The 20791-nt window shown below is 46.5% G+C and overlaps 1 protein-coding gene across 5 annotated transcripts in view; it reads left to right on the forward strand.

Moving 5' to 3' along the window:
• The window catches only part of MLH1 (mutL homolog 1), a 48541-nt gene that overhangs the window by 20299 nt on the left and 7451 nt on the right, over positions 1 to 20791 (forward strand). For all 5 annotated transcript variants that reach the window (XR_009261599.1, XR_009261600.1, XM_058729356.1 and 2 more), the window contains 4 exons: positions 5546 to 5922; positions 7494 to 7642; positions 15131 to 15239; positions 17131 to 17194. Coding sequence is in view for 3 of the 5 variants with exons in the window: in XM_058729356.1 (XP_058585339.1) it covers positions 5546 to 5922; positions 7494 to 7642; positions 15131 to 15239; positions 17131 to 17194 (699 nt within the window). In the remaining 2 variants the exon portion in view is untranslated. The remainder of the gene's footprint in view (positions 1 to 5545; positions 5923 to 7493; positions 7643 to 15130; positions 15240 to 17130; positions 17195 to 20791) is intronic.

Genomic DNA, 20791 nt, shown 5'->3' on the forward strand with positions numbered 1-20791 from the left:
GGTTCGAGCCCCGTGTCGGGCTCTGTGCTGACAGCTCTGAGCCTGGAGCTGCTCCAGATTCTGTGTCTCCTTCTCTCTCTGCCCCTCCCCTGCTCACTCTCTGTCTTTGTCTCTCAAAAATAAATGTTAAAAAAAAAAAAATTTGGAATGTTAGCCCTGGGCCTGGAGTCAGGAGGCCTGCGTTTACAGTCTGCCTCTATCTGGCACCTTAGACCGACCCCTCAGGAAAACAGGCTGTCTGAAACAGAATACGGCACCCACCGTTCCGTGCATTCTTCCCTGGGGATGTTCAGGAGGAGGCCGATCCCACATTCACGGGGCAGAGTGGCGAAGCAGGGGGGCAGCAGGAGGAGCAGGGCCCTTAGAGTCAGGCAGGCCTGGGTCACCACTGTGTGACCAACTTCCCCGGTCTCCACGTCTCCCTCAGTAAGGATTGAACTGGCCTTCCCCACATCCGAGGGTGGTTACAAGCAGTAGGTGAAAGTCTGCAGAGCCTGGCACCGTTCGCCTTCTTGTAATTACTGAGCTTCCCAGTACTTTGGATTCTCAGCTACTCCTGGCTGTCTGGGGCCTCAGTTTTCCCCTCTGTAAAATAAACAGGTGGATAATACGATGTCCCGTGTCCCTCCCAGTTCTGACATGATGTGATTCCAGGCAGCACATGGCGAGGGTGTGTTCAGAAGCACAACAGACCCCAGGCCTGTAGAAACGGAAACGCTTTCCCGATTAATTATTCTGGGTTCTGCAAGCAGAGAGTGGGCTTCTGCGAGCCTACTTCACAGAAAACTTGTTAAGTCACCAAGCTGGCGAATGCTTCACCCAAGACCCTCCACGGAAAGCACCTGGTTGGGAGATGGCCTGGGCACTGTGGTGAGATAAGTGCCGGTGGGGCAGCCCCCTGCCCCTGGAGCCCAGACAGAGGGCTGGGCAGAGTCCCCTCAGGTTGCTACCGATGCTACCCGAAAGGTTTGTGTGGCAGGCAGGCAGCAGGAAGTTCTCCCTGGGAACCAGCCCTCAATCTCCTGTGACTCTTGGTGGGCCCCTGGTGCCACGTGAGGCCCACGTCTCGCAGAGGTAACAGGAGCACAAACCCTCGCAGTGCCGTGGTGGCGAGAGCAATGCGCACGCCGTGAGGGTTTGTGCACCTGGTGTGCGTGGGTGAGGCCCTCAGCAGTGTGTGGTACGTGGGAACCATCACTGTTACTTGGTTTATATCTGTGGCTGCTCCCCGGCATCTGTGCACTGAGACCTGCCCCCACCGTGGGCAGGACTCCGTTGCATGCCAGGGGATGCTCCATAGCCGGTTCCTGCCTCCACAGAGGCGCCCCAGCCTGCTAGAGAGTACATCTCACAAGAGAGGGAAAGAGGGACTCCTGCCCGGACTTGGGCGGTCAGGGAAGGGAAGGGAGGGATGCGGAGGCTGGGATCCGAAGGCTGAGTAGGAATGAGATGGGCAAAGGGGAGGAGGAATGAAAAGAGTCATTTCTGGCTGAAGAAACAGTGAAGAAAAGGCCTGGGGGCGGGGGGGGGGGGGTGGGGAGGGCAGGAAGATGCGTGTTTGAGGTTATGGAAGTTCCAAGGTCCAGTGTTTACCCTGCTGCCAGTAGAATCACCTGGGAAACTTAGAAAACGCCCTTGCCTGGGCCTTCTCCAGACTAAGAGCTCAGTCTCAAGGTGGCACATCAGTAGTTTGACAACTTTCCCAGGTGCTGTCATGTGCAGCCAGGGTGGAGCCCAAGCATGGGCCCGTTGGGGAGCTGGCCGAGGGGAGAGGAGGCTGCAGAGGTCCCCCCACGTAGACATTTCTGTTGGCATGTTAAGGAGCTTATGCTGAGGTCTGATGTGCCATTTTATGAAGAATCCTGTGGTCGTAGTGGGGCAGGGATTGCGGGGGAGCACGATGGAGACCCACAGCTGTTTGGGAGAAGCAGAGGAGGTCGCTCCACTCACAGAGGGTTGAAGATCTGGAACTGCCGGGACCGGACAGGGCTTGGCTGGGGGCGGAGCAGGGGGACGGGCTCAAAGCAGGACACGAAGTTGAGGAGCACACTGGCTGGGCCAGAGGGGCCACCCCTCACTCTGTCCTAGCTGAGATCCAAGGAAGGGATCTGCCAGAGGTCCCGGGCTGTGTCTGTGACCGCACTGGGAAAAGAACTCCTCTTCCTCCTGGCCTTATTTTGCAGGAGTCAGATTCATTTAGTGGGCTTACGTTGTATTTTCCAGTAAGTAGATTTCTGACCAGTGTGTCTTCAGAAGGAAAGTGATTTCTGGATCAGACGGCCTGCCTCTGCTGGTGCGGTGGCACAAGCCTTGGAGCATTGCTGTGTGTGGTGGGGTCCCAACTCAGAGCTGTCCCACTCCTAGAGGGGAATCAGAATCCCTTCTCTCCTGCTTGGCATCTGTGCCTTGCAAAACACTGCCCAGGGCCTACAGCACAAGCCCTGGTTTGCAATGAAACCATTTGGTATGGAAATCACAAACCCCAGGGGCTCTTGGGGTTGTTCTGACTCCATCAAGGTATTTCACTTTTCTGGACTTTAAAATTACTGTCTGCGAAGTATTTATGTTAATTTCCACTCCTATGGATATTACACGAGCAAATGAAGCAAATGCAGTTGAAACTCAGACAGGGCGGGGGTTGGGGTGCCGACCCCCTGTGCAGTTACAAATCTGTGTATAAGATTTGACTCCCCAAAGCCTTTAACTACTGGTAGCCTAGTGATGACTGGAACCTTACCGATAACATAAACAGTCATTTAACACGTATTTTATGTATGTGTTACATACTGTATTCTTACGATAAAGTAAGCTAGAAAAAAGAAATTCAGGTTTTTAAGAAAATCATAAGGAAAATACACTTATAATACTGTACTGTAAAAAACCTGCATGTAAGCGGACCCGTGGCCTTCAAATCTGCTCTGTTCAAGGGTCAACTGCATTTACTTCATTTTCCTGTGTGTGTTGCAAAGGTTTTATATTGTCCATGAAGAAAGGTTTTTTGGGGTTTTTTTGTTTTTTTGAGCAGAGTTGCTACTTTATTTGACTTTTTATTATCTAATTCGTTGAATATTTCTAAGTATACATGGAAGTGGATAATACACAAATTATCCACGAACCTATCACCCAACTTCAACAACCAACATTTTGCCGTATTTGTTTTCCCTCTCCCTCTCTGGCTTGGGGGTGGGGAAAAGAATATTTTGTTAAATATATTTTTTTAATGTTTATTTACTTTTGAGAGAGAGAGAGAGACAGGCACGAGCAAGGGAGGGGCAGAGAGAGAGGGAGACACAGAATCCAAAGCAGGCTCCAGGCTCTGAGCTGTCAGCACAGAGCCTGACGTGGGGTTTGAACTCACAAACCTCAAGACCATGATCTGAGCCTAAGTCGGCTGCTTTAACCGACTGAGCCACCCAGGCGCCCCAGGGGAAAGAGTACCTTAAAGCACATTCCAGGCATTTACTTTTTTCCCTAGTACTTCGTTATGCATTTAAAAAAATTTTAAATATGTTTTCCTTATATAATCACAATGTCCTTTTATACATATCAATGATAATAATGTCATTTAGTGTCCAGTCCATATTCAGATATCCCAATTGTCCAAAAAGCATCCTTTTATAAAGTAGCTTTGTTCAAATCTGTATCCATTTAAGTTCCATTGTATTTAGTTGATCTGTCTTTAAATCTCTTTTACATCTCTTTGAAAGTAGAAAATCCCTGTACAATCTTTTGTTGTTCCTATTAGCTTATTCTAAAGGCTTCCTGTGGAATAATGCACATTTTTGTTTGGCTGATTGCTTCTTCTTAGTGTCATTTAACTTGTTCTAATTCTCCACATTTCCTGTAAACTGGGAATTCCTATAAACTAGCATAATTACACTCAGATTTAAAAAGCAGTTTGTGTTTGCCTTGTACTTTTGGTCACATCCCAGCAGGAGGCGCATACTGACTTGTTATTCATTTTGGTGATGAGACTCATCAGTGGGTTCAGCTGGTGACAGCCTGTTTCCTTCATTGTTAAGTTCTCCATGAATATTTAGCTTAATGGTTTCACCATTCATTGATGACCATTACCTGATTCTGTTATTTCACTAGGATTGCAAGATTGATTTTCTCATTTTATCATTTTTTCTACATTACTGAACTGTAATTCTTCTGTATACAATAACTTTCCCTCATTTGTTAGAGCTTTTTGGTTATCCTGAAATACAGTTCATACTAGAAAGTAAGGGTAAATGCTGAATTCTGTCTCTTTAATTATCAATGTGCAGAGGAATGAGTTGGTGTCCTAGCGACCTGCAGTGATGTTTAAGGACTTTGTCCTCTCTCACTGTCTCTCTCTCTCTCTCCCTCTTCCTCCCCGTTTTTTCTTTTTCTCTTAGTATTTTATCATAACTGCTAACAAAGCTATATAGTTTAATTACATAGAGTCGTTTTTATTTTGGATGCTCAAATTATCCCATCTTAGACCAACGAAATCCCCTTCAAGCTGATCCTCTTGTCCTTATGACCCAATTCCATTAGTCTTTGATAGTTTCCTTGTTTCTGGCAAGAGAATATGTTGTAGACTCACTCCGTACTTTCCCAGCCCAAGCTCTGGAATTGGCCATTTCTCCAAGGAAATCTGGTTTATTTTAGTGGGATGGTATTTAGAGACTATAATCTGGGGTCCAGGGGTCCTTACTGCTGCTGGGTGGTCATTGACTTTAGTCCTTGCCAGTGGACAGAGCTAGGAAATATGTATATTTAAAAATAGGATAGTGGTTGCCAGGAGCTGGTGAGTAGGGGAGAATGGGGACAAAGTTTCAGTTTGGGTGGATGAACAAGTTCTAGAGATGGATGGTGGTGATGGTTGCACAGTGATGTGATATACTTAATGCCACAGAGCTACACGCTTGAACATGGTTAAGTGGTAAATTTTGTGTTTATTTTACCACAATAAAAAAAGTGAAATCCTCTTATGGCAGGAAAAAAAAAAGACAAAAATAGGAGAACTTTACACTAATATTTCCCATTTGAAACCAGTTTTAAAATTATAAGGATTTTGTTGAACTTTCGAATTTTTTACTGGAATATCTGTTGAATTTCAAGTTCTGGTCAGAACTCCTGTATTATAACTACCTCTGTAACGACTTACCTGGTTCTGGCTTCTTTCTCCAGTACTGCTTCACTTTGGGACCAGAACGTCTTTTTATTTTTATTTAAAGAATTTTTAAAAGTAATCTCTACACTTTGAGGCTTGAACTCACAACCCCAAGATCAAGAGTGGCTTGTTCTACCAACTGAGCCAGCCAGGTGTCCCTGGAACCTGGACTTAGTTAGCTCATGTTCTAAATCTTCCCGTTGTCCTCTTTTTAATATTTTTTTTCTGATAGATCCTACTTTATTGAAACATATAAGATAGAATACAGTAAGAGTTCAGCATCAAACGTAAAGGGAATCTCATATTACATAAATACCACTGAGCTTGAAAGATCATGGTGGCTAGGAATCTTATTTACTTAAAAAAAGTGTTTTTAATCCGCTACCTTCTTTTTTGACCCAGACTTTACTCCCAGGTCTTGCTGGCCCCTCCGGGGAGGTGGTTAAGTCCACAATGGGTGTGCCCCCCTCATCCACTTCTGGAAGCGGCGACAAGGTCTATGCTCACCAGATGGTCCGCACAGATTCGCGGGAACAGAAGCTCGATGCGTTTATGCAGCCTGTGAGCAAGGCTCTGTCCGGTCAGCCTCAGGCCGTGGTCCCAGAAGATGGGCCTGAGGCTTCCAGCGGCAGGGCCAGGCAGCAGGATGAGGAAATGCTCGAACTCCCGGAGCCTGCTGCAGTGGCTGCCACAAATCAGGGCTTGGAGGGGGATGCAACAGAGGGGACTTCACAAGCGTCGGAGAAGAGAGGGCCCCCTTCCAGCCCAGGTAACCCCAGGTATGGACTCGGGGGGAGGAGCGGCTTGCGTCTGCTGTTCTCCCTTAAAACTGCTTTCTGGCTCGACTTCACGAACCGCCTGCAGCTTCTCTCTGTCTGACTCAGCCTCTGACTCCAGTGGGACAGTGCCCTGCCTTTGACCATGGCTTGAGAGTCCCCCACCCAGTAGTCTGCGAAATATCTGAAATGTCCATTGTTCCAAGCGTGAGTTAAACACACATCAGAAAAAACAAATCAGAAGATTCATCCTTTATTTTTAGTACTGGATTTTGATACAGCCCCAATAGCACAGGTGACTAGAGACAACCCTAAAACATCCAGAGGGTTCTCCTTCATCCCACTCCTCTCAGTAAAAATGCATTTTCCCAGTTCATATTAAGCCCACAGGCTGGCGGTGAGAGCGGGAGAAGGGTGGACGGTAATAACAGCTGACATTTAGCTGCGCTCCCAGCGTGCACCCGGTACGCTCTCCAGAGGTGCGGCGCTGGGACCCCAGGCGGACATTCCTTACCTGCGGGCTTGGGTGCCGCACCCGGGCACCCAGGTGCTTGCCCAGGGCTGCCCATCCACACCGTGGCGGGCCTCTGGAACCCCGGCGCTAAATTGGCCTTTGGGATTTGGACGCGTTACTGGACTCCAGTTTGCCCGTTGCCAAGTCGGTCTGGCAAGACAACTTGGAGGGCTGTTTCCAGAGAATAATAAGGGTGCCGCCACTTATGGAGAAGATGCCGTGTGGTGGATACTGTCTGCACACTCTTAGCAGCCCTGCAGGGCAGGATTAGGTTTCCGTTTGTCACCGGGGGAGGTACCACCACCAGCTCTTTACCACACAGCAGTCGAAAGAAACCTTTGAAACCAGGAATGAAACTATCACTCCTCAGCTGAAAACCAGCATTTCCCCTTGCACCTGGGTGCATCCACCCTGCCTCCCCGTCAGCCTCCCGCTTTCCCTGTCCCACAGCGTGCTTGGCCACTCTGCTCTGTGGCTGACCTGAACTGCCTGAGCTTCCGCCCTTTGCTCTCGCCGTGCTCTGGGCCTATTGTCACTCAGGACTTCTGTGTCACCTCTTGCCAGAGGCCCTCTCACTGCCCCATCATGTGTTACCTTTTTTAGTTTTCTTCTTAGTATTTGTTGCTACTTAAAATGAGCTTTTTTTCTGTGTCTTTCTGACTCCCCAGCTAGAAAGTAAGTGTGGTGAGGGCAGTCACCTTGTCTGCCTTGCGCGTGGCTGCCCAGAGCTGGCACTCTACGTGTCTGATAGAGGACTGAACCAGCAAAACTTGGCAAGGTCAGCGCGCATGCTCAGGGCCCTGCAGCCCACAGGGCGAGTGACTCCAGAGTCCTGGTATGTGCAGGGCCGGCTGCTGGGGTCGCAGGGTCAGCCGACACACAGTATGCTAGAAAACAGACCCACCTTGCTGGCCTGCCACCCGCACAAGGACCCCGCCCCAGACGTGCATAGCCAGCACAAGAAGCTGTCCCCTCTTCCAAATGCATACACAAAATTTGGCTGACTTAAAAACACAATTTTTAAGAATGGTAATCTCTGGGTTCCTTATCGTCATCACAGAAAGAGGCCCCGGGAAAGCTCTGATGTGGAAATGGTGGAAGATGATTCCCGGAAGGAAATGATGGCAGCTTGTACTCCCCGGAGAAGGATCATCAACCTCACCAGTGTCCTGAGCCTCCAGGAAGAAATTAATGAGCGGGGACATGAGAGTACGTAAGTGCCAAGGTCTGTCGGGGTCTCCGAGGGCCAGAACGTGAAGGTTTTGCAAGTGCAGGAAGTATTTATGTCAGGGTGGCCACCGCAGTGTGCCAAGCAGACCTCCCTTTATTAACCTGCAGCAGCAGCTTACAGATGATTTTCAGCTGGTAGGAAAGGGAAAAGTAGTCGTTGGTTTTAATTATAATCATAGGTATTCTCATTAAACCCAGCAGTCAGAGTAAGGCAGTCATTTAAACTATCTTCAGTTTGTTTCTTAGCCTTATTAAAGCAAGATTCTTTAATGTTAAGCCTCGCTGGGACGTGCTCTTGCCAAAGCACACAGGCTTTGCAGGGCTCTGAGTGGATATCCTGGCCCTACCGCTTCTGTTGTGTGACCTTAAAGTTGTGACTTAACCTTGCTGTGCCTCAGGTTTTCCTCATCTGTAAAATGAGATCAGTTTTACCCTTGAAGATGATTGTGTTGATTAGAGATAAAATGTAAGTAAAAGACTTGTTACACAGTGAAGAGTCAGTAGATACTTTTATATCCTGAAGATAAAGACATAAGTCAACATCATCTTCCTGAGAAATAGCTTTTTCATAATCCTTGAGTATAGAAGCTCCATTTTGGTCCCTGTGACTTCAAAACTAACGTGGTTTAGGAATTAAAGGGGGCTAGTGCCCTCCTGGGCGTGAACTGACCAGGGAGGGATTGAGGAGTATAACAGTGGCCCCACCAAAGAGCTGTCACCACCTAATGAGTCAGTTGTGCTTCAAGTGTAGACGACCCGGCTCCAGGCTCCAGGCTCCAGGCTCCAGATGGCAGGTCCGCACTGCAGGCCACACGGTTCAGCCATGGCCTTTCCATTTTTCACGTGCAACTCATTTCTTGATTAGAGCAGTCACATTTCAACACTGTGTCTTAAAATAGGACACCTGGATTAACTCATAACGTCCTGAGTGGCCGAGGTGAATTTAGCACTTTCCACATTAATCCTCAACCTTCTAAAGCGGCTGCCATGACTCAGCGGCCCCTTCCATTTTTCTCTGTCACACTCATCCCCTGTGTGAACAAATTCGGGAAGGCCTCCATTTGCCTTGCCGTGTTCTCTCTTTTCTTTGCACTCTGGCCCTTCGTCCGCACGTGGGCAAAGACATAGGTGTCTCCACACATGGCAAGAGTAAACGCTTCCTGTGACTGAGGTCCTGCCAGTTGCAGGAGTAGTTGCCAGTTGGCTTCTGGCTTTTGTTTCCGTGAAGATTTGTTCTGGTTGCTCTTCCGTTTACTGGCTTTCAAGCTGGGACTTTCACAACCGTTTAAAATAATGTAAGAGCGGTGGGCTGTTAGCTTGATTTTTTTAGCAGGCTCGCTCACAGTAGTTTCATTGACAGCCTCCCTCAGACTTGGAATTGACTGAGTCTTCCTTGAGGGTTTGTCTCCCTCGTGCAAAGCAAGCTACTTAAAGTTCAGGTTTCAAGAAACTTCTTACTGGTTGCAAACTATTTTTGGTGCAGCGTCAAGCTAACCTACATCACGTTGGATCAGGTGTAGCGTCCGTCGCTGAGGCTCAGTTGATGAATCTAGATGTTCCCGAATTGTGTCTTTGTACGCGTTATGTCGTTGAACTAGAATCGCCCTGTGAGAGCAGCTGCTGTTAGGTGTTTTGAAGATGGGGACGTGGAATGGGAGATGGAGAGGACAGATGAGTCGGAACATCGAGGCAGTCAGAAACAGGCCCAGGGACACGCCGTGGTGAGGGCGGGTCGTGACTGCCACGGCCTGCGCACGAGGTGGCCGGCCCGGGATTCAGATGCTAAACAATCACCTGCCTGTGTGGGCAGGTGCACCTTGTGATCCGATCCCGCATCTGAGGCTGGTTTTTCAGATGCGCCGGGGAGGGGCTTACAGGAGGAGTAGTGCCCGTCGTGTGGGAGTGGAGGGAGCTGGAAGCGTGCTGCTGGAGCCCCTCGGAAATTTGTTCACCTTTTTGGGGCATCGTTTTCATGCTCTGCAACAGCCTTCCTGGGCCCTAGCGATGAACACCTAGGATACCGTGTGTGGGCCTCGTCAGCGCCAGCCCGCGTCCAAGGGGAAGGACCTCTGCCTTGGGTCCTGCCCGCTGGCGTGTGGTTTACACCCCCACAGCCCCAGGTGCGGGAAGCTGCTGGTCTTTGAGGTGAATGCTGTACCGGGATTTCCCTGAAGCTCGGATGTGGTGAGGTGGGCCACCGGCCTCAGCAGACCAACAGCCTGACTGCTCCCCCGCAGAGGCTGGCTGTGCCCCTAACCCAGGAAAGAAGTACGGGATACCCTCCTTGTAGCGACATCCTTAGTTGTGCTTATTTGTGTGGTTATTCGATCTACGAATAATCTGCAATACGCGATCGTGTTGTCTGTGCAGGGATCGCGTCTCTCGCACTCCCCGCCTCCCTGTTGGTGTCCACAGAGTGCCTGGTGGGTGGACTCAGGATTGAGGGGAGTAGCCCGGGAGGTGAATCTTTATTGCGAAGGCTGTCAGAGTTGAACACTCGGACAGCTCTCTCGAGTCTCCTGGATTTCCCCACTCCTGGTGGGCACACTTTCAGTCAAGAAATGAGGTTAAATTTTGGCCCAGTTTCCAGTTAACTGGATGCTGCATGGAATTAGGCTCATCTCAGATTAGTAATGACTAAACCTACTGCTAGTCCTGTAATTTTGATCTGTTAATTTATGAGGATAAGGAATGTCGTAATGTCTTTTGCTATCATTTGAATGTAAAAATGTGCTTTACTTTTTATCCACGGTTTCACTTTCTTGATCTTTGGCAGACAGTCCTGGGTCTAAATGTTCATACTTTTACATGGCCTGTCCCCAGATGATAGTTTCTTTTGGTACAGGAAATCAGCTTGGCAGACATTTGTCAAGTATCTTCTCCGCACAGATGCTCAATGCCAAGCCCTGAGGCAGAAAGTGAGGTGAATGGGCCTTGACCCCTGCCCTACAGGACACCAGGGTGTTGTGGGGAGTGTTTAGTAAGTAACCGGCTACCACCTAAGGTAAGGCAAAAGATACTCTGTCACAGATAGAAGGCCACGTCAGCCGAGCCCGGGGAGAGACCAGCCTGGGAGAGCTTCCGGGCCATCTCCGACAGCAGCCACAGGCTGGGCACCCGTTGGCTTCTGGAAGGCAGGCCTGCAGAGCGCCGAGCTTCTGCTCTGCAGATGGCCGCTCAGAAGTAGAGGACCGCTCGCGCTTCCATCGGGTTTGGCTTTACTTGCTGCTTCTCGGAAAAACACACTGAGACCCAGAGCCTCCATCGAGCACTCAGATGTGTGGTTTGGCCTTGAAGCGCAGAGGGATCTGTCCCGTTTTGCTGCCGGCAGAATGGCAGGGAAATGCCCGCGGACTAATAAGGCTGTGGAGATATTTAGAGGAAGCGTGAAATCGAGGTGCTCGAGGTCCAGCTAAGAGGTGGTGAAGAGGGCCGAGCAGCCTCAGGAAGCCCAGGGAAGAAGAGTCCCATCTGCATGAAGGGGCACCTGTGGGGGCCCCACGGCAGACGCCAGCAGACCCCTCCTGCCTTCCCCGCCCAGGGTGCAGGGCTGCGCCTCGGTAGCCGGGATGCGCCAGAGGGGTTCCATGAGAAATCTGTGTGGAAAAATCTCTGACCCTTTTTTCAGTGGATTACACTGCTTTTCTTTCCTCCAGTGCCTCGTTATTCAAGATTATTTGACGTTCTCCAGCTTTTAAAATAATCATTTCCCGCCTACGCAGAACATCCCGTAGAGACGTTGAGTTTCCAGTGGTAACAGAGGGGAACGCTTCATTCTAAAAATGAAGGGGAAAAAGAGCCTCTTCTTACTGGGGGTTGGGGGGACAGAGAGTATTACAGAATTTATGTAACAATATGAGAATTCACTTGTGGTACCCAAGCTTAAACAGAAAAGTGCTGTATAGTGAAAACATGATGTACAGGCTTATTGCTGTCCCCAGACCCTTTTCTGTGGTTTCCAAACCGCTTTCCCCCATTCCCCTCAGGGTGGTGGTATTTTTTGCTCTTCCATTTAAAACACACGCGCGCGCGCACACACACACACGCACACTGGTAAATACAAAATCAAATTTATAAAATATTTACATAGGACCTATAGAGGAAAACATGTGAACATCTGCTGAAGAGAGAGCATTGCTGATCACCTTTGAATCTCTTAGGTGCTTCTTCCCTAATCCACCCCCTTCCCTTTCCTTTAAAGGTAACCACTTTCCTAAATTTTGTGATTGTTATTTCTTTTCTTTATAATCTATTTTTACCACCCCTATTTGTAGCCCTAAAAAATTTGTTTAGCCTGCAAGTTTTAAATTTTACATAAATGGAATCATACTGTGGTTTTTTTGCTACCTATGTATGTATGTATCTATGCTTATGTTCCTAGGATTCGTCCATTTTATTACATATAGCTCTGGTTTACTTTTTTTATGTAATCGTTTCCACTTAGTGACTATTACTGCACATTTGTTCATTCACTCTGCTGTCGAGGGACATTTAGAGACTCACATGGCCTCATCCCTGCTTCCTCATACTCCACCCCACTCTTGGACACGGGAGATTCAAGAGCTTGGCACGCAGGTTTGGAAGCTTGGCTATGGGTATATATGTAGGAGAGCTACTCCTGGGTCATAAGATGATAAATTGTTTTTCAGAAGGGTCGGATAAATGTACACATTGTTGGTCCCACCAACGATGTACAGAAGTTGGATTTGTTCTGCTTTCTCTCCAGCATTTGATCCTGTCAGACTTTTTACCAGTTTAGTGTTTGTGAAATGGTAGCTAATGGTAGTTTTATATTTGCATCTCTGTGAGTACTAATAAATTTAAGTATGTTTCCTCTTAAGTGCCTGTTCAAGTTTTTTGCCCATTTTTCTGTTGGGTTTTGGCTTTTTCGAACTGATTTGAGGAGTTCTTCATATATTCCAGATGGTAATCCATTACATGAAAACATCTTCTCCCAGTTTAGGACTCCTCCATCTTTTCTTAAAAAAAATTTTTTTTTTTAACATTTTTATTTATTTTTGAGACAGAGACAGAGCATGAACAGGGGAGGGGCAGAGAGAGAGGGAGACACAGAATCAGAAGCAGGCTCCAGGCCATCAGCCCAGAGCCCGACGCGGGCCTCGAACTCACGGACTGTGAGATCGTGACCTGAGCTGAAGTCGGACGCTTAACCGACTGAGCCACCCAGGCGCCCCATCCTCCATCTTTTCTTAAACAAACACTTATTTCATGAACAGAAATTCTTAGATTTAACATAGGCAGATTTTATGAATCGTTCTTTACAGACTGGCTTTTTAAATCTTATTTAGAAGATCCTTGCCAACTGTGGGATAATTAAAGATACACTCTTACATTGCCTCCTAAAATGCTTTGTGTAAATCCCTAGTCCTCCTGGAATTTGTCTTTGGTGGACAGTGTTAGATTCATGGTTTTCATGTGGATATCATATTGTTCCATAATATGTTATTGCTTGTTTGGATTTAGCAAATACTTGCTCATAATTCTTTCCCTGAGATCTTTCATGGTCTACCTGAAGCACATCCTTTGGTGAGGTCTTGGGTGGCAAACTGAGTTTGTTTCGGTCCAGTTCATCTGCATTTTGAAAAGTGTTTTTGCTGGTTTTAAGATTCCAGATTGGCAATTGAAATTGCCAGTTGGCAAAGAAATTACCTTTTCTTAATGCATTGAAGGTGTTCTATCATTTTTCAGCTTCCACTGTTGCTGCAAATCCAGCTATCGGTGTTATATTTTATTACTTTGTGGGTAGTCTCTCTTTTGTCTCTGAGTGCTTTTAAGCACTCTTTTTTTTTTTTTCTTTAATGTTTTGAGAGAGAGAGGGCACAAGCAGAGGAGGGGCAGAGAGAGAGGGGGAGGGAGAATCCCAAGCAATTCCACACTGGCAGCACAGAGCCTGACTTGGGGTTTGAACTCAGGAACCATGAGATCATGACCTGAGCCAAGATCAAGAGTCAGACATTTAACCGACTGAGCCACCCACGTGCCCCTTAAGGTCTCTTCTTTAGTGTCCTGCAGTATCTCTATGCACCAAATGTGGGTTTTGTTGGGCCTCCTGGAGCTGAGGCTTGGTGTCTTATGTCACTTCTGAGATAGTCTCTGATATCTTTGTCTTCAAAGTCAGCAAATATTGTCTCTCCCCGTGCCCTCTGCCCCTTCCAGAACTCGAGTTACATATTTATTATCCTCCATGTTGCATAAGCTGTTCCCCATAGTTTTCATCTCTTTGTCTCTCTATGCTGCATTCTGGATAATTTATTTAGACCTACATTCCAGTTAATTACCTTGCCAGCTTTGTCTAATCTGTTGTGAAGTCCGTCTTGATTTTTAATTTCAATTATTATATTTTTCATTTTTAGAAATTTGAGTTCTTTTGGAAATCTTGATCATTTCTTTTTTTTTTTTTTTTTTTTTAATTTTTTTTTTTTTCAACGTTTTTTATTTATTTTTGGGACAGAGAGAGACAGAGCATGAACGGGGGAGGGGCAGAGAGAGAGGGAGACACAGAATCGGAAACAGGCTCCAGGCTCCGAGCCATCAGCCCAGAGCCTGACGCGGGGCTCGAACTCACGGACCGCGAGATCGTGACCTGGCTGAAGTCGGACGCTTAACCGACTGCGCCACCCAGGCGCCCCAATCTTGATCATTTCTGATAGCCTCCTGCTACTTATTCATTATTTTAATCCCTCTTAAGCATACTGAACATACATATTTTCTCTTTTCTGCTGGTATTTCCAGTCTCTGAGCCTTTGCAGAGGTCATGCGGTTTCTTCTGGATTCTAATTCCTGGTGCATTCTTTGTGTGTTTTGTAATTTTTTGACTGCCAGTTCCTGGTATTTTATCTGTGGGGGATTATTTGAAGCCTGGATTGAAACAGAGAGTTTGCATTTGATTCTATCAGGGACCTGGAGGAACAGTCAGCCCCGAATCACGTCAAGCTGTAATCTCCATACAAGGTTTTAGGCGACGCGCTCATCGGGGTTATAGATTCTCAGGGCTGTAATGTTTTTCTTTGCTCCCAACACCCAGACTTGAGGTGGGTAGAGTTTTGCCCACTGCCCTTGGAGGGCACGGGACACAGTATTTCTTCTCTTTGGCTGGAAGGTGCAGCTTCACGTGCCAGGGAAGAGGTCTCCTGTGAGCCTCCCCATTTCAAACCAGTCCTAGATTTTTTTTTTTCCTTTTCTCCCCGTCAGAGCCTGCAAAGTCTAGCATTCATGATTCCTGAGCTTCCTCTGGTGCCTTTGGGTGAACCTGGCTTCACGCCTCACAGTACTTCTCTGGCTCCTTGCTTTGCCTTAGGTTGTGATCTTCGAGTATTCCTTCGTCCTTGGGCAGCTTTTTGTTGCGTTGTTGTCTCTAGTCCTGGTGCTTGGTGTGTTGGGTTTCAGAGAGTCAGATGGGCTGCAGAGGGTCAGATGTCATTACGTAACCTGCTTTTTGTCTTCCAGCTCTCCGAGAGATGCTGCACAACCACTCCTTCGTGGGCTGCGTGAATCCTCAGTGGGCCTTGGCACAGCATCAGACCAAGCTATACCTTCTCAACACCACCAGACTTAGGTAAATGAGTGAGTGTGTGAGGAAAGCAGGGCCGCTTCAAGGAAGGTCTTGCAGGCACAGGCACAAAAGGCATGAGGTGTTTGGAAAGGTCCAGGCGGATAATGGTTTCAAATCCAGGCTCAGCCATTTACCATTTATGTGACCGGGGACAAGGTACTTTCCTAAACTGTGTCTCAGATTTCCCATCTGCAAATTTGGAAATCACTACTTAACTTGCAGGGTTTTGTGAGGATAGGAAATGACAGGAGAAGCCTAATGTTTGGAAGCTTCTTGGAGCTCAGTAAATGTTGGCCCCGGTGAACCAGGTGTTTAGGGCTTGGTGCTGGTGAATTCTAGCATCTGCCGTGTGCAGCGGGGTACTGTGGGACGCAAGAGGAAGAAGACCTGAGGCCCCCTTTCCTCCTCCGCGAGCGCAGCCAAGGCCTACCCTCGCCACCACACCCGCCTGTGGGGCTGACGAGCACAGAAAGGTGATCACAGCAGTGCCATTTGCTCTGCACGTAGCCGGCGACATTTCTGTTGATTGTCTCCACAGAGCTTGGTGGGTGAGCTCCTAGTGAGTCTAGAAGCTGTATCAAGTATCTCCTCGAGTAGGCGGCACAGAGGGAAGGGTGCTGCCGCCCTACATCTACGAGACCTCGCTTGTCCCCGTGGGGCCCCTGCCCACTGAGCCCCGCGGTTGCCTCAGCCTCTGGAGCCTGTGAGCGGGGCGGCCACTGGACGTTGCTTGGGGGTGGCACGCAGGTGAAGACCAATTTGATCTCCCTCACCTAGAAACTGCCCTCGTGCAGCCCACTGTTGGCTCGTACACCTCTTTGGCTAAGAACTCACTCCTCCTACGCCCTTTTGGTGCAGCTCTGTCCAAGGTCCATGGTCTTTGCTTTGAGGATCCTTTGGCTTGTCCGGTGAGCGGTCTCTTACTGATGTGTTAGGAATTCGCCTGCCCTTCTTCCTGCTTTTCCAGCATGTGTGAGTGCATTTCCGAGGCTCCATCCAAATCACGGTTGTGGTCAGGGTCTTTCACTTCACAAACAGAAATCCAGGCCAGTCCTAGAATTTCAGCTAGTGATGAATGTGAATGGTTTCCCCGATTGAGAACCAGGTTCAGCGTGCAGTGTCTGGGTTCAGCTCCTTCCTCTTCCGCCTTATTAACTCTGACCTGGGACAAGTCAGGTACTTACTGGGTGCCTCGGTTTCCCCACTAGAATGCGAGTGTACCGGATGCTTTGTCTACTTTGACTGATAATGAAAAGAAGTCTTTAAACAGCCCTGTGTGGTTCGGATTGCTTAAGAACTATAAAGTGCCATTTATTTCAGTGCTGTGTTGTGTAAGGGGTTCAGTGTCTTGTGTACTTTTCCACTGCTTCTGGAATGTTGCCAGCCAGCGCATCATCCTACACCATACACCAGGGTGGTCTAATTCTGCCTTGTGTCCACTGGTGATTATTTAGCAAGTCTCCTACCCTCCCTATTCACTCCACACCATTTTTAATGGTGAATTGTTAAAAAAAAAAAAAGTGGTTTATAGGATTCTTTGTAAGTGGGGAAAAGGTAAGCAAACAAAAATCCCTTAAATTTCACCTACAGGGCATTCAAGCGCCTTTTGCAGCACCAGGGGGTGGGGACAGAGCATGGGTGACTTAGTCTTAGTGCTCTAAGCTGCATGTGGAGGCCAGAGAGTCAAAGCCGCCGTGGCTGGAGCACGCAGGGGGCCCGGCGCTGTGGAGGGGGAGGAGGTCTCCGTAGACTGCCGAGAAGACTCCACAGCAAGGCGGAAGCGTCCCTTTGACCCATCCGTGTTTCAGGGGTTATTTCTCCCCTTTGTTCTGGCTGCTTGGCTCTCAAGCATGGATTCAGCCTTTCCTTAAAGTCACTTCATTTTTATTTTCAGTGAAGAACTGTTCTACCAGATACTCATTTATGATTTTGCCAATTTTGGTGTTCTGAGGCTGTCGGTAAGTTAATTTCCTGCTTCTCACTTCTGAAAGTTCCAACAGCTGGTCATTTCTGAAAATAATAGCTCTACCCTAATACCTGATTTGCAGGATGTTAGATTTTTCTAACTATGCTTAGGACAGTGTCTATGTTGTATGATTTGTAGATGGAAGTGTCTTTAGTTATAACAGTTTTATACAAAGCAGAACAATCATTTGGTAGCCAAGCTTAAACACGTGTTTATTGTTATATAAGTTAATACATATCTACTTAGGAAAACTTGTAAAGAGATAAAAATAGAAATAAACATCCTCTAAGGCCCATGACCCAAGTACAACCAGCCCCAGCTGACAATATCAGGTCATTTCTTGCAAGACTTTTTCATTGCTTAATTTTAATTTAGAGTTAAAATACTACTACTTATCTATGTAGGTTTATGTCTTCTTTTTAGGGGTGACAAACTACAAAAAAAGCCTTCTGGGATTTTTCTTGGGAGTATCTTTAATTTACAGATCAATTTGGGGAGAAAGTCTTTTGTTAGATTTATCCCTTAGCATCTCACACGCTTCAACACAATTATAGATGGCATGTTAAAAATCTTCCAATTGTTTGTTGCTAGTACATAGAAACACAGGTGTTTTCGTGTGTTGATCTTGTGCTTTGCAATCTTGACAAACTCACTTAGGAGTCCTAGTAGCTTTCTTACAGATTCCATCAGTTACTACGTGGCCTCTGTATGAATAAAGGCACTTTTATTTTTCCTGTCCAGTCTGGATGGCTTTTCTTTTTCTTCCCTGACTGCACTGGCTAGACCCTTAGTACAATGTTGGATACAAGAGGTGAGCATGGAAATCCTTCTCTTGTTCCTGATCTTAGGGGCAGACACATTCAGCTTTCAGAATCAAGTATGCTTTCTGCTGTATGTAGAGATGAGATGTCCCTTGTGAGGTTGAGGAAGTTCCCTTCTGTTCTTGCTTGCTTAGAGTTTTTATTCAGGAATGGATATTGGGTTTTTTCAAATGTTTTTTCTGCACCTGTTAAGATGATTGCATGGTGTTCTTTTTTAATTTGTTAACATAATGAATTACATTGGTTTTCATGTTAAAAACCAACCTTGAAATCCTGGAATGAACGCTGCCTGTACATGATGTATTATTCTTTTTATATGTTATTGAAATAGATTTATTTTTTTATTTTATTTTTTATTTTTTTTTATGAAACTTACTGTCAAATTGGTTTCCATACAACACCCAGTGCTCATCCCAAAAAAATGCCCTCTTCAGTACCCATCACCCACCCATCCCTCCCTCCCACCCCCCATCAACCCTCAGTTTGTTCTCAGTTTTTAAGTCTCTTATGCTTTGGCTCTCGCCCACTCTAACCTCTTTTTCTTTTTTTCCCTCCACCTCCCCCATGGGTTTCCATTAAGTTTCTCAGGATCCACATAAGAGTGAAAACATATGGTATCTTTTCTCTGTATGGTTTATGAAATAGATTTTCTAGAATTTTGTTTACAATTGTTACATATATATTCATGAATGATACTGGTTTTTATTTTTGTTGTAGTCTTTGTCTGGTTTTGGTATCAGCATAATACTGGTTTCATAGAATGGGGGGGGCGGGGAATCCCCTCTGTGTAGAATTGGTGTTTATTCCTTAAATGTCTAGTAAAATTCAATGAGGCCACCTGGGCCTAGAGATTTCCTCATGGGAAGGTTTTTAGCTACAAATTCAGTTTCTTTCATAGATAACTATTCAGGTTGTCTTTTGCTTCTTGACTGAGCTTTGGTTTTTGTTTCTTTCAAGGAATTTGTTCATTGAAGTTTTCAAACTTAGTGGTATGAAGTTGTTCATAGTATTTTTTCTAATTCTTTTTTTAAAAAAATTTTTTTTTTTTTTTAATTTATTTTTGAGAGAGAGACCGCGAGACAGAGTACGAGTGGGGGAGGAACAGAGAGAGAGGGAGACATAGAATCCGAAGTGGGATCCAAGCTCTGAGCTGTCAGCACGGAGCCCAACGCGGGGCTTGAACTCACAGGCCGTGAGATCATGACCTGAGCCGAAGTCGGACGCTTACCCGACCGAGCCACCCAGGCGCCCCTTTTGTAGATCCTCTCTCATTCCTAATACTGGGAATGTATGTCCTCTCGTTTTAACCTAATCAGTGTGGCTAGAAGTTTATCAATTGTATTGATCTCAAAGAACTGACTTTTGGTTTCATTGAGTTTTCTCTGTTGTTTCCCAGTTTTCTATTTCACTGGTATGTACTCTGATCCTTATTATTTCCTTTCTACTTATTTTGGGTTTAATTTGCTCTTCTGTTTCAAATTTCCCAAGGTGGAAGCTGAGGTCACTGATTTGACATCTTTCTTCTTTTCTAATGTAGGTGTTCAAGTGCCAATAAATTTCCTCTATGTGCTGCTTTAGCTGCCTTCCCACAACTTTTGACAAGTCATTTTTGTTTTCATCCTGTTCAAAATATTTTATTTCCCTTTTGGTTTCTTCTTTGACCCACAGGTTATTTAGAAATATGTTGTTTCCAGTGACTTGGAGATTTTCCAGTGACTTGATATCTGTTATTGATTTCTAATTTAATTCCATTTTGGTCAGAGAACATACTTGAATCCTTTTACATTACTGAGACTTGTCTTATGGCCCAGAGTCTGATCTGTGCTGATCCGTGCACACTTGAAAGGAATTTGTATTTTGGTCTGGTTGAGTAGAGTGTTCTAGGAATGGCAAGCATAGCAGGTTGACAGTGATGATCCGATCTTATGGATCCCGATTTTCTGTCTACTTGTTCCAGTTTATTTTTTAAAAAGGGTGGTATTGAAACCTCTATCATTGTGAACTTGTCCTTTTCTCTTTCCATTTCCATTAGTTTGGTCCTTCGTAGACTTTAAAGCTGTTACTGAGTGTGTAAACGTTTAGAATCGTCAGGTCCTTTCATCGACTCCTCTATTATGAAAATTACTAACGATGTCGTGTAGGTTCCTAACATGCGTAAAAGTAAGATGTATGGCCACGGTAATGACAGAAGGGGAGAAATGAAAGACAATTTAGGCATCTTATTTTTAACCATGTATTTCAGTCTTCCTAATCTGATGATTTACCTGGAATGTCATCCAACTTATTCACCCTCCCCCGTCGCTTTAGTTATCAGTGAGGCAGTGGAACTATGAAAGCAAGTGGAGTTCTTAGACCTACACAGAAGCCAGGTGCCTCCACAGGGCCTCACCCTGCCCTGTTCAGCCGGCTGTCACCTCTCTGTTGAAGTGGCCATCAGTGAGGAGGAGCAAGGTTTCCTTGTGGATTTCCGGGTGTTTTCTTTGTGGGAGATGGAGAATGAGTGTTAGATTTGGGGTTTCTCCCGTCGTCACGATCATGGTTTTGTGGTTGTTCGCACAGCCACACCTCGTCTTTGTTCTGCACCTCGCTGCGCTTCACGGACACCGCATCTTTACCAAGGGGAGGTCTGTGGCAACTGTGCAGAGCAAGTCTGGTGGCACGTCTTCCCAGCAGCATGTGCTCACTCCGTGTCTCTGTCAGTTTGGTGATTCTCACAGCATTTCAGACTTTTTTGTTATTATCCTATGTGTGCACAATACAAACTGTGA

Source organism: Neofelis nebulosa, chromosome 5 (genome assembly GCF_028018385.1).
Source record: "Neofelis nebulosa isolate mNeoNeb1 chromosome 5, mNeoNeb1.pri, whole genome shotgun sequence".
In the NCBI taxonomy this organism is placed as follows: domain Eukaryota; kingdom Metazoa; phylum Chordata; class Mammalia; order Carnivora; family Felidae; genus Neofelis; species Neofelis nebulosa.